The following is a 14,134-nucleotide window of genomic DNA, read 5'->3' on the forward strand; positions in this document are numbered from 1 at the left end:
ACGGGTGTCATATGTGGAGCAGGATGTCATTGCCCTTCCGAAGCACCTGGGATCACCCCCATTTTTTGTTGGGGTTCGTGTTGCTTAGTCTTTAGTTTTCTATGTTGTGTCTTGTGAACTATTAGAATCATATTCAAAACAGTGTGGTCCTGGCCATTGATTGACGACCTAATTTATCCCAGTGACTGGGACAGATTAGGTGAAAGTTTGTCGGTAACAATCACTGCTCACAATGTACTTGTTAAAGACACTGAATCTGTGGGGTCACCAAAGGTTCTCAACACCTAAATAAAGCAATTCGAAAAACGAATCCGGAATTATACGATGTGTTTATTTATATTAATAATATAAATCAAAACATAAAGGTTATTCCTGAATAATTTTTCGAATTATTTTATTATTAAAGGCGTTAAGAACCTTTGCTGACCCCACAGTTTAAATTCTATAATAAATAAGAAGTGAGCAATGGTCGTTACAGACAAACGTTCACCTAATCTGTCCCAGTCAATGGGATAATTTAGGTCGTCAATCAATGGCCAGGACCACACTGTTTTGAATATGATTCTATGTGTCTGTCTTTTTCTTTTTAGCCATGGAGTTATCAGTTTATTTTCGATCTATGTGTTTGAATGTCCTTCTGATATCTTTCGTCCCTCTTGTATATACAGACGCTATTGTGATTTGGTGACACTCGGTGACTGCTGAACCCTGATATGTTCATATTCAACTTATTGCACACATACTCATATCCTCTTTTCCTTCATGTGTGTATCTTTTATGGCAAGTACAGTTAAAACTGAATTAAGAAACAGTTTGGCTTTTAATTCTAAATCAAATGGTCTAAAATATATTGTATCAAACACCTATTAACATGCCACGACGAATTTTTATGAAATAAAAAGAACATAATCAATTGTAGTTTTTCTCATTTAAAACCGATCATTCACCAATAAATGTTATTTCAATATTTATCTATGTATAACTTAAGCAGGGGGTCTTTCACAAATAACTTCCAACACCATTAAGTGTCGTCATAGCATGGATTTTATCTACCAAATATTTACATAAATCTATAAATCCGGTTATAATTCGTTATCTGACATTATTTGTTCTATATTTCCATTGTTTGTTTATTTCTGTTTGTCAATTCGGTAAATATAACTTTATCATCACTTCATTTCGATTCCGTCACGATGATGCAATAGACTCGAAACAGACTGAAGGTCTTGACATAATATGCATGAATGTGCCAAATATGCTCGCAAGGCGAAATGAGCTTAAGAATATTTTGCTAAGTTGCATATTCATTCAGTGTAGGCAGACAAAATATAGAATAAAATAAAACCTTTTATCATCGATCAACAGTTGTGTAACTTATCTGAACTATTTGCGACTGGACGTTCAGCGAAAAGCAGTCAATTAATCATCCATTACATTATATAAAGCGACTAAATATTCTAAGATTTTTAAATGGTGTTCATGAAATGAAAAACAAACACTGTCATATACTGTAAATTCAGAAATTATTGCGTGCATAAAGATTTATTATTTTACACTTGAATACGATTTTGAGAAAAGTCATGTTTAATTCCCTTAAAATGTTACAAAATGCGAGTTTTAATTATTGCGTTTACAACTCAGTCGCATTATTCGCAATAATAAAAACCTCGCAATAATTTCTGAATTTACAGTATTCCTGACTTGGAACAGGCATTTCCTTATAAGTGGAAAATGGTGGATTAAACCCGGTTTTAAAGCTATAGCTAAACCTTACACTTGCATGACAGTCGTAAAGAATACCATTATATTGACAACACTGTGTGAGAAAAACAAACAGACATAATAGGTATAATAGTAAAAAATATACATAAGCAAATATGAAAGACAGGAACTCAGTATTTACCATAGAACAACAACACCATGACAGGATGAAGAAGTACCGGTCCACGGCATACGTATATAATTAAATATTGACAACAGAAAATGACAAAAATATATCAGGACACACAAAAAAAAACAGAATACAGAAATAGGGATTCCTATCCAACATCCAGACTTCGTGGATGATGAATAAATGTTAATTTTAAGTACTCTTCATTGGTTGATCAAGCAAATGATACAAATAACCAAAAGACGTATAGAGGCAAATATTATTACAATAGACAGACATCCAAAAAATACATCAAGCTATAATTCGACAGGAACCACTACTCCCCCCCCCCCAAAAAAAAAAAAAGAAGAAGAAAAGATGCGAACAAACTAGCAGAAGCTATTGGATAACTTCCATGGATACCAAATTCAATGTCCAATTTACAAAAACATGAAAACGTGTAAAACAAACGCTGCCAGTGTCCTGAATTGGTGCATTGCATGATTAAATAAGCTATGTTTTGATTTTAACCACTCAAAATTTCACTAAACTAACTTTCAAACGGTACATTAAAGATAAAATGATAAAAATCAGTACTTGAAAAGTCCAATATAACATAGATACAAAAAGAACAAACTGAAACAAAATAACATTAAACAATATATTGCCGACTCAAAGAATATGTTTATGTATACTCATATGTTACCGAAAGCAAGCTCGACTAGCTGATATAAAATAAAGCCATTCAAAGTTCGACTATCAATCTAAGAATAGGATTCTTTTCTCACAATGTCAGAATGTGAAAATCTACTGTGTGATTCCATCCACTCTTTCAAAGGTAATTGAAAGAAGATACTGTTTAATTTATACATATTTAAAAGATACCAGCATTCAAATCAATACTCATGGGTCTAAATTAAACAAATCAAATAATAGTTTGTGTGCTAATCATTCCTTTTTAATTTTGTATAAACGCCTATCTGTATATGGAATGAATTTCATTGCTATAAACCACTTAATGTCACAATTTATAAAAGCTGTAAGCAGCACTTCATCGAACGAATGAAACTTAATCTTTATACATTAGCAATGTATATACTAATATTGAGCATTTTCAATTTTGTCTCCATTAAAAATGAATTGAAAAATATTAATAAGAGTATTTGATAAATGAAAATATAGAACTTAAAATCATCTCATTAAATGTCGTCATTCAAAATTGATTATACCTACTAAATATTTACATCTATTGTTAAGTCTGGTAATTAATTCTTTGTACTATTTGTCCTTTCAATTAAGCACCATTAAATCTCGTTAAATATTAAAACCTTTGGTCATTTCAGATGCCCGACAATGCAGCTAATTGACATAGACACATAAACACAATATATTGACAATACACTTTACGCGGCCTGTTGTCATTTTAATGACGCAAATGACTTATTTCTCGTGACATTGTTTCATTGTAATACTGTTAGATAAGCACTATCAGAGTAAATGTGAAAGTTTAATAAGAGCGGTTTGACATTTCTCTGTCTCTGAATCTTTTAGGAGCTGGTCGTAGATACCTACAATCCTTCAATTCGTCCCATTCTTCGTCAGTAATCGGTGGAGGAGGGGGTCTATACGAGAGGTCTGGTTTGCCAAGAGGATATGTTTTAGTACTGTAGACAGACGGCAGCATGATTGGTGGAAGTTTTAAAGGTCTTCTGTAACACTTCGGTTCCGGGCTCTGAAGTTCAAAAGCATCGGCGTCGTCTTTCTCCATTTCTTGCGACAAGACTGGTAGAACTGATTTACTCGAAAGCACAGAAGATCCGATATCATCATTCTGCGAGCTCTGTCTTGACAATTGCTTTTTTGTTTTATCTAGAGAATAAATTGTTCCTATATCCCCATTTGGTAATACAATAGAAGCTTGAAGTCCGTTCTCACTTTGTGTTCTTTTGAATATTGATGCTGTCTTTAAATCCTGTTTGGATTCCACTGAAACTAGACGTTTTAAAAGTCGCATTTTGAATTTTGTTGGTGAAAGGTAAACTATATTTTCTGCATTGTCTGAATAATTTTGGTTAGACACAGCTGACATAGGAGCTAGCACTTGGTTTGAAGCCATATCCATTCAATTCGTCTTCAGATTTTATCACTTTATTCCTCGGGTCAAGAGCTTTATATCTCTAAATGTTTATATAATCAAAATTGTAAAAGTACAACTTTTAAAGATTATCACAAATTGTCACGAGTCCTCAATATAATTTTCAATAAAACAATCCAATTTATCAACCATAAATGTTATATCCTGAATGTTTATTGATGTCTCATGGGGTCTCAGCACTTAAAATTCTTTATGTAACAAGCGTTATGTCCAAACAATTCAAATACATGCTATGATGATACGCAGCCTACTAGCAACAGTAACAGTCAATCTAAATGTTCCTCCCTACTAAGTTAACTTCTTCATTGTGAGCGGTTTAATTGGATACAATTAAAAGTACTGTAGAAATCGGTAGACCGTCTTTATCGTAAATTTTCTACTGCCTTACCCTGATACAATCCTTTACTTATATCAATATATATTATTGTTCCGTGCTTTATATAGCCCTCCAGGGTTGCTAATTTCACCAATAAAACGATCACATCACAGTACGTCCTTGTTTAGAAACACAGGTGCCCGAATTAAATTATATTAAAATTGATACGTCAGTCATCGTCGCTCAATTTAACTTTATGACACATTTAATCAGTTTTAAAACTTAATATTATTTTACAACTGTTTTTAAAATTCCATTTTCAACAATCAATATTTGAGATTTATTTACTTTTTCATTTAAATTAAACTCAAAATATCACGCTGCATGAAAATTATAAAGGCAAATTAATGATTTGGAATAGCAAACAGTGAACGTTTTGACTAAGAAGAGAGGCGAAAGATACCAAAGGGATATTCAAAGTCCAGTCTTGAATTGTTTATATTAACCTTATCAAATATTGATAAAGAAAGTTTGCTGGCCGTAATTTGGGTTATATTTATGTATTTTCCGAATTTTGTTGACCCTTAAATCAATAATACTATTTAAATATCTGCTGTTTTCTCATAAAAAAATCATCCACTTTCATACTGCAATATTATATTCATTGCAACACCAAAGCAACATTTACCTCACAACAAAATCAATTTAGAGACTCCAACATATGAAATTAAATGCAGTCTGAACATTATTCAAATACAGACATTCTAAAAGTAAACATTGTTTCTATGAAGAAACAAGTTGTTCCAACTTCATTGCAGCTCCGGATGAGCACATGTCGTCGGGGACAAATCACTTTCAAGTATACCTTCGAATCGATTGATCATAGTGATGTAGATTGACCCTTTTTTCAAGTGCAGCTAAAGAAATCAAGGGCCAAAATACTGCTTGTGAGGTGAATATTTAAACCAAGAATGTTCAGGTCAAAAGATGATTTTGATTGTTTTCTTATTGTTCAGTGGCAAATATTTCATGCATTTATAGTGCTAGAACAAACCAACAATGCATTGAGAAGGAGGTGGTTCTTTATCTTACAAATAGTCACTGGCGTGTATCACACTCCCTACAGGATTGTTTTGGATTTAGTGTCCCAATCAGACAATTAACATAAGCGTTTGTATACGTACATGTCCCATATAGTCCTGAAAATACAATTTACCCTACTGTATGGCGAACGTAAAATGCAGTAAGTCGAAGAATATTTACAGCACACATAATTCAGCAACACGAACTATTGAAAAAACACCTATTTCGAGCAGATGCGCCGGTTGAATGCATGTATTATTCAACTAGTGGATTCCATCATTTCGCTCACAGTATAGTATTTGAATAAGAACTAGTCTACAGGTATGAATAGTTCGGTGATGCCATAAATTTTGGAAAGAAGACAGGGTTGAAGCAACCATTTTTTTCTTCAAGCCTCTGTGTAATTTATTCAATTGTAAATAGTCTGCATTATTCGAATAAAAGAATGAGTTTGTAAAAACAGGAGCACAGATTTTCCATTAAGGATGCTCACTTTCTGTTAAATATCACATTCACCAAAAGAAAGTTAATCATACATTTTGTCGTTATGTCTTAGCATCAAAGTGGTCACAGTTAAACAAAATTGTTGTTTGGTATGTATTTATCAAGATGTTTTCTTTGATAAAACAGAATATATGTTCAAAATATGTAACAGTGAAACTAATTCTACCAACCAGTTTCGAATTTATATATATAGTGGAAAACACTTATTCAAACGATATAGTAGTCAAATGTTTAGAACTATCATAATAAACGAAATACAAATTGCACATCTCTTCTTTTTTTTCTTAGTAAAAATTTGTGACGCAGTTACCTAATTGCCAATAGCACGATCATAAATTTTGTATGTTTCTGTTATATATCTGGGTCAAAATCCTTTTTTGGCATATACATTTTTTGAATTATAAAAAAAATCCTAAGCTTCCAGATATGACCACAAACTCATAAGTTTTAACAGTATTTGTCCTCGTACTAGTGTGCTTCTTTTGTTCGTATGCGCTTTGACGTAACTCAATATTTATGTATGGCCTGCTATCGAATTTTTGACTTATGGCATCCATGGTACATTTGGGTTCTGGTGTGCGATTCGGACACAGAAGGTTATTACAGTGGTTTTTCCATTGTATTTGTGTTTTACTTGATTTGAAAGTTATCAAGAAACTGTATATCATACATTATATGTAACCACAAAAAATAATTTCGTTGTTCCTTCAGTTACACAAACATTGTTTTTTTGTGTGTCAATTTCTATGTACTATCAACTACAGCAGGGGTCTTGTTAGCGTCTTTTTAGGATTAGTTTTTAAAAAATTATAATAAAAAGTCATTTGAGTTGCATGTCTGTGTTATATTTTTTCGGCTGCTTGTTCTCAATTATGTCGCATTGGCTTGTTGTGTCTGTTTGGGTTACCAAAATGAGTCGGTATAACGAAATTACATTTGTATATATAACTGACAAACAAGTGGGAGGTTTGACTAGATATGAAAAGGCTGGTCGGTTGTTTACGTTCTTTTTTGTTTTCAATTAATTTCATTGCAGTTGATGTTTACGATTTTGTACTGTTGTGCTATTGTCCCGGTTAGGAAGGCGTTGCGAGCGGTACAAAACTTGTTTCACAACGCAACATTCTTTGCTACCCTGATTTTCTCATTGTTAAAGGTTGTGATGTGTCAAACAATTGCTTACATTTACTTTAATCGAGCTCTGGTGGATAGTTGTCTCATTGGTAATCATAGTTATCTCCTAACAACTTTACAAAAACTTGAAAAACTGTGTAACGAAACATTAAAATCCCACACAAGTCAACGGACGTAAAAAGAAGAAAACCTAATATAACATAACAAGAAAGAAAGAAAGAATAATACACATTTATATTACTTTTATTTATCTTATACCATGACATTAAATACAATAACAATGTTCAAATTACAATATTTGGCACTTTGGAAACCTTAACGAATATAGCACTATATAGTTCAAATAAGATACAGACAAAATCAAAACGAATGATGACCAAGTTGTGGAGAACTCCGGTCAAATGAAGTACTGTATGGAGAGTTGTAGTATCCTGGAACAATGGCAGACGGTGATTTACGTGCTGAGAACGTTGACATCTGATGTGGCGACATCATGTGTGGTGCTCCAATAAAACCAGGAAGTTGTAACATATTTGTTCCGCTGATGTTATGTGGAGGAGGACATGGCATACCCATAGCAACAAGTTGAGCAATGTCAACGCCACCTGTTGGTAACAAAAATGATCTTGACTGGTCGTCATCTCTTTGTTGTCGCTTTTCCTTCATTCTTCTGTTTTGAAACCAGGTTTTTACCTAAAAAAGAAAACAATAATAATTATGATGTACAACGATATCATTAAATAAAAAAACCAGCAGAAAGTGGAATTATTTTCAATCTAAATTCGATCTTAATTGATCGCTTAATTTGATTGCTACAAGCAATACTGATTGTTTAATTCATTTTGTTCGTCTAGACAGTGGTACTAGTAATTCAATAAACTATACAAGTGGAGGTATATACAGACTTCATATATCTTAGTTAATAATTCATTAGATATTTATATACATGTATCGATTACATATCTTAGACAGTAAAAAATAAGATCGGATACTTTATTGAATTAGGCACATGAATTAGTCCCGGCACATAAAGGCTAAGTCTATTTTCCGATCCCGTTATGAATAAAATTGCGCATCAAATAAACTACTCTTGAAGCTACTTACTTGTTGATCAGAAAGTTTAAGCTTTCCTGCAAGAACACTGCGCTCGTTGGCTGGAAGGTACTTCTGTGTTTGGTATCTCTTTTCCAAATCACAAATTTGTTCTGTTGTGAAGGCTGTTCGGGCTTTCTTTCTCCTTCCAGATGTGTCAGAGCCATCTTCAGAATCTACAATAAACAATACCATTAGGATAAAGATAATGTTTCTTTTGATTTAAACAATTTTCGTTGAGTTTACCAAGGAGGTTATATGAGCTTACTGAGGCAGTTTGTAGTAAATAAATAATTATACACTGAATTTTATTTGTTTGCAATTAGTACATATGCACTATTAAATTCTCTTCAACCACATAACTAATTTCGAAGATTATTATACATGCATTTTTTCCGTAACAAGTCTATTTAGATTTTAATCAAATATTTTCGCTTATTTCCTCCTTTTACAGCTCAATAATATCGAACTTAGCACGTGAGAATTTCAATTGTAAAATATTATACTACATAATTCGCATGTAAAATAATGTCAAATAGGCGTATTTGAGGAAAATACACTGTTCATATTAGACTATGTTCATTTTATGATAAAGTATATGTCCTTTTCTGGCTATGGTTCATATGTGCTATATCAGTGTTTCAAATTGATTTAAAAATGATGATGTTATTCTCCAACAACACAGACATTATCTATATATGATTTTATAACAAGTAATCTCGCATTTTTGCTGGCAATTTCAAAATCCATGTGCAGACGGCTGCTTTGACGCTTGCACGTACGGACAATAGCAGTATACTTTTAAAAAAATAACTTTTTAAGTGTTTTTTTTTACAATGAAAATGATGATATACATACCAGAAATTGATGCACTAAATGATTCACAACTCTCTTCACTAGTTGATTTAGATCTGCTTGAAGTGGTACTCTCTGTGTCCGAGACTTCAGAATGGTTCCGTTTTCTTTTGGAATTCGTCTTTGGTGTGCTCATGGATGGAATAACAGTTGCTTGCAGCTTGATTGGAGTGCAGTTATCCAGAAGCTGAAGTCGTGGTGCAAAACCAATTGGCGGCAAGTTTGGAAAGGCTAACGGTACTTCTGGAAAACACTCTTCTCTACTGCTTTTCGCCAGATTCTCAATGGTAAACGCCATTCTCTGTGGTTTTTGATTTCCCAACATTTTTGTTTCGATTTTCTATCTCTAAGTGTGTAACTTTTCAAAGAACAATTTTGAATGTGAGTGATTTATGCCAAATCGGGTATATATACCAGGGGTAATTAATCTGATCACTTTTATAAACACCGTTTAGGTGAATTTGACACATATGTATTTTCTATTAGTCCCTAATGAGAGGGGTGTTAATCTTTCTATTGTTCACCCTGCGAGGACAAGTTGGCTGTCATCAGTCAACCGAGACGTGTTGTTTTTGCTAAATACCATGCTATTCATTAATTATCGAAACTGCATAATAATTATTTACAATTATAGGAATGTTTTCTCAGTTGGGATTAAGTTTGACTGATAATACCAAGCTATCATCTGTTCCCCCAAGCCTTCACACAATAGTATAATTAGTAATTTTATTGTACACATTTTCGTATCACATGTTAAAATTTAATCAGAATTATCAAATTTATTGGATTATCTGCAAAATTTTATGTTTGATGTTTTTGTTGTAGATAGTAATCGCATTTTGTCTACAATGTATTTTTAAATTGATTAAAATTGATGAAAAGATTCAAATTAAAGTTTATTGAAAAGAAACATTGATTTTTTAAAAAGATTTAGAAAATTAAATAATTTCTCTATTGTATATCAATTTTCAAATTACACCCAAATAGTTTCGTTCAATCGTTAGGTAATAAGTATAATGAGTATATTGTTCTTGTAGTATTCACAATAGTGTAATGCACTTAAAACCATTGATACTGAACGCCCATTTTTTCAAATTTTATTTCATAATATTACATAGTGAACCGTTATCTAAGGAAAGACACCATGCCATAAGTTGATCAATCGAAAGAAATTCGCCCCCATCAGTACCTAATCATTAATCAAGTTCAAATTGAACAGAAAATAAAAAAAAATAATCTGACAAGGACAATTTTCACAATCTCTATAAACCCTACACGGAGTGATTTAAACCCTGTTATAATGGCTTATAAAATTGTAGCAAAAGAGGTTATACAGTTTTTCTCACTTGAATTGTGTAACATTTGTTATATATCCGGACCATTACAGAAGACTATGCGTTATGGGTTTTGCTCATTATTGAAGGCCGTACGGTGATATATAGTTGTTAATTTCTATGTCATTTAGTCTTTTTTGGGAGTTGTCATAATGGCAATCATACCACATATTTAGTACTATTATATATTCCTTGTAATGTTGTTGTTTTTAGAAGATTCTGGTAGCTGGTGTTGCCCATCTTGCACTTTTGATGGCTCCTGTTAACTTTTTTCGATTGTGATAGTATGGAGAATTTTAACATTGTATCTTTATAAATCGTAAACGTGCACGGTTCATCCAGACGATCTCTAGAGTAATCCGGACTTATAAAATTACAGTTAAACGTCTATTATATGAGCAATTTTTTTTAAGTCAATTGAAAATAGATTTCATGCATTTTATAGAAAGAATAAGATAGAATAGCGTGAAATTAAAACTCAAATTCATTTTAAAGGAATTTTATAAAAAAAACATATAATATGTTGCCGTTGGTGAATAGAGAGAGAGGGAAAACAAATACATTCGTCATTTGAAATGATACAGAATTAAAACCATTTTGTGTGTGAGAGAGAGAAAGAGGGGGTGTCATCATGAACAAAAAAAGTTTGCAGTAATTTAAAATAGTTGTATACATTTTGATTGCAATTAAACTTCAGACATAAAATTGCAATTAACCATATGATATATTAATCAAGGTGTGAAAGCCATAATGTATGCTTATTAATTATGTATTACAATTAAAACAATGGGTATATGCTGAGGATTCCTCGAGGTAAAATATGCCACAGTTTATTATTGGTCAATTAATTAGCATTCCTGCCATAGAATATCATTACTGTCTGGACATAATGGGTAATAATGCAACCTGTGAGGTACAATCTTAAACACTGACAACATATAAACGTATGCAGGTATTCGTCATAGTGTAAAAATGACCATGACACCAATACTAGACTCTTATCGCGCAAGTATGATAAAATATAGATGAAGTAAGAGAGACTGAAGTTTAGAAAAGGAAAACTGCATGGTAACAAAATTATTTTGATTCCCGATGATTTTCGGTTCTTTTTTTATATTACGATATTAGTAAGATTTAAAACAGAGTTTTGAGAATATTATAACGGAGCAAGGATTATGAATATCCTCCTTGGGCACACGATCAGTTTCCATTGGTGAAGTGCATGATGAGGACTAGGCCAAACAGAGGAACTGTCTGCATAAAAACATTTGAAAAATCTAAACGAGATATTAAATCTCAACACGTGTCAATAGCTAGTATGTATGGAATACAGAAAAAAAATGTACGTGTTTCAACTAGTCAAACTTTCAAGACAATGTACGTATTTTTTTCTCTCAATATATCTTAGTATGTTAAGTTTAATCTCATCATAGAAGAATACCCATCAAATAGGATTAATGAGTGTGCTACTATTTTAGCAGATAAAGATAAACCTAAGTTGGATTACACTTAGCTCTATTTTGTTGTTATAGTTGATCAAATAAGATTGTAATTTTAAAGACAAGGTGCTAACTTGTATATCGAGTACTCCTTTCTGTAGCCACATTCTTTGTAAACGAGGATTAACAAGTTTGACCGTAGTCAAAGGCGGGAAATGAAAGAAGTCTATGTAAAAGTGTCAATGTTCTTATAAACAACAATTTAATTTCAGACACACGCTTTATTTACTTAGGCTATTCTCTGTCTTTAAATCCATAAGTAAATCATGTACGTAATTGGGTGATATTTGATATTTTTAAGAAAGTTTGTTTACATGCAACTCACTGAACTGCATTCAAAATATCGAAAACTAATAGGTTTGTAACTTCTTTATTTTAAAAACACAAACTTTGAATTTCGAAGAAAAATTTATACTGTATAAAAAGCACGCCAGAAGGTGAGAAAAGGTGCATTTTTCAATTTAATAACATCATACGCCATGGCATACGTTATGAATGTACCAGATGCGCATTTTGACAAGCAGTATCTCTTCAGTAGTACTCAAAATTAAAATAGACAACAACAAAAAAATCAACCAAAAGTTTGAAAACAGAAATGTTGCAAGAGCAGACATAGTTGACATGGACTCAAAAGTATTGCCAAATCCGGACAAGGAATCAAAGCTATACAGCACGTTTCAATTTAACAATATCTGTATTTTCATTCCTGGTTCAAAAGCACTAAGTCACTGAACTTGTAATACATCTGATACTAACAGTCCTCTGAATAGCTGAGGTGTCGTCCCAATTGTACATGTAGCAATAACATTTAATGGTACATATATAAAAAAATAAATTCAAAAAGCACTGTCTAATCAGGGCAATGAATCTAAGCAATGAATCAAAGCAATGCATGAAGGCAAAACATCCCTTTATTTCAAAAGTGTTTTTTTTCCACAACAGCAGATTTTTATTTGATAATATCCATATTTTTTTGCCAGTACCAAAGTACGGAGATACTGGGCTGTCGATACCGTTGGAGAGCAACAGTGCACCAGAAGTCGGATCCGGTTACTCCTAGATATTCAGATGCAACTTAACAAGCTCTAAATGGTAACAAAATTAAAACAAATATTAACGTCTGTCTTGAAGTACTTGTAATTACTTTGCATTAAAAGATATACTATCTATAAGACAGTAAATCTTAAACGCCATTCAAAGCACCAACCCTTCTTGGTCTTCTGTAAGATTTCATTGTCATGCGGTGTCCCTTTTTTGCGATAATTTTAGGATCCGTGCTAATCTTAAAGGTTTATACTAGTAGTTAAAAACATCAAATTTAAATAATCAATCGACCAACATTACAAGTATGTTCAAGTGAGCGAAATCAATACACAGAGAACAATAGGCATGGGGGGAAATATAAGACAGCAAATTAGTACATGTATATATATATATGGTTCTCTACATTTACTCCTGCTACATACGTTAATAAAACCTGACAACAGCTATTTAGCAAAGTGTGCTGAGAGTGGCATCAAACAACAACATTCTATAAATAAAAATAACAATAAAAAAAAGCAAAAGGACATGTTTCTGGCTTTAAATAACCTTTGCCGTCGAATTTTCAAGCAATTTATAACAAATACTATGGACATTTGTTATTTTAGAACTCGGTAGGAAATTCTAGCGATACGTGCCAATGTATTTTATCCATAATGACAACATATACATCACATTTAGGATCTAATGTTGGAAAGTGCGACGAGCGAAACAGTTTCTTGTCTCTGAAAAAAAAGACCTCTAAACTTAAACGAAACATAAGTTGTATATAAGTATAATGTATATAGATATATAGTATGGACATTTTTGTCAGAGACAAGTGCCCGTGGAGTGAATCCAAGAGTTATATGCTTAGAATATAGCTGTTCGCGTTATCGTGAGAGTAAGGCTCTTTCAAAGCAGCGGACGTAGTGGTAACGTTTGACAAATAGCATTCATTTGAAACAGGAAAAACAAGAATGTGTCCCCAGTACACGGATGCCCTATCTGCACTATCATTTCCTATGTTGAGTGAACCGTGAATGTAAGGGGAAATCTCTAATTTGGCATTAAAGTTAGAAAGATCATATCATAGGGAACATGTGTACTAAAATTCAAGTTGATTGGACTTCAACTGCATAAAAAACTACCTCGACCAAAACTTTAACCTTACGTGGGACGAACGGACAGACGAACGCACAGACCAGAAAACATAATGCCCATAAATGGGGCTACAGAAATGTTGACGAGGTTCATCGAACGGAGAACGAC

The 14,134-nt window shown here is 32.7% G+C and overlaps 1 protein-coding gene across 1 annotated transcript; it reads right to left on the minus strand.

Annotated features, from left to right (window-relative positions):
- Nucleotides 1-7,289: 7,289 nt before the first annotated feature.
- On the minus strand, nt 7,290-9,418 carry LOC134714186 (homeobox protein vent1-like). Its single transcript, XM_063575424.1, has 3 exons — nt 9,013-9,418; nt 8,167-8,330; nt 7,290-7,755 (listed from the first exon to the last, which is right to left on the minus strand). The coding sequence occupies exons 1-3, from the start codon at nt 9,332-9,334 to the stop codon at nt 7,423-7,425; spliced, it is 819 nt and encodes a 272-aa protein (XP_063431494.1). The 5' UTR covers nt 9,335-9,418; the 3' UTR covers nt 7,290-7,422.
- Between the last annotated feature and the right edge of the window lie 4,716 nt (nt 9,419-14,134).

This window comes from Mytilus trossulus, chromosome 4 (assembly GCF_036588685.1).
Source record: "Mytilus trossulus isolate FHL-02 chromosome 4, PNRI_Mtr1.1.1.hap1, whole genome shotgun sequence".
NCBI lineage: Eukaryota > Metazoa > Mollusca > Bivalvia > Mytilida > Mytilidae > Mytilus > Mytilus trossulus.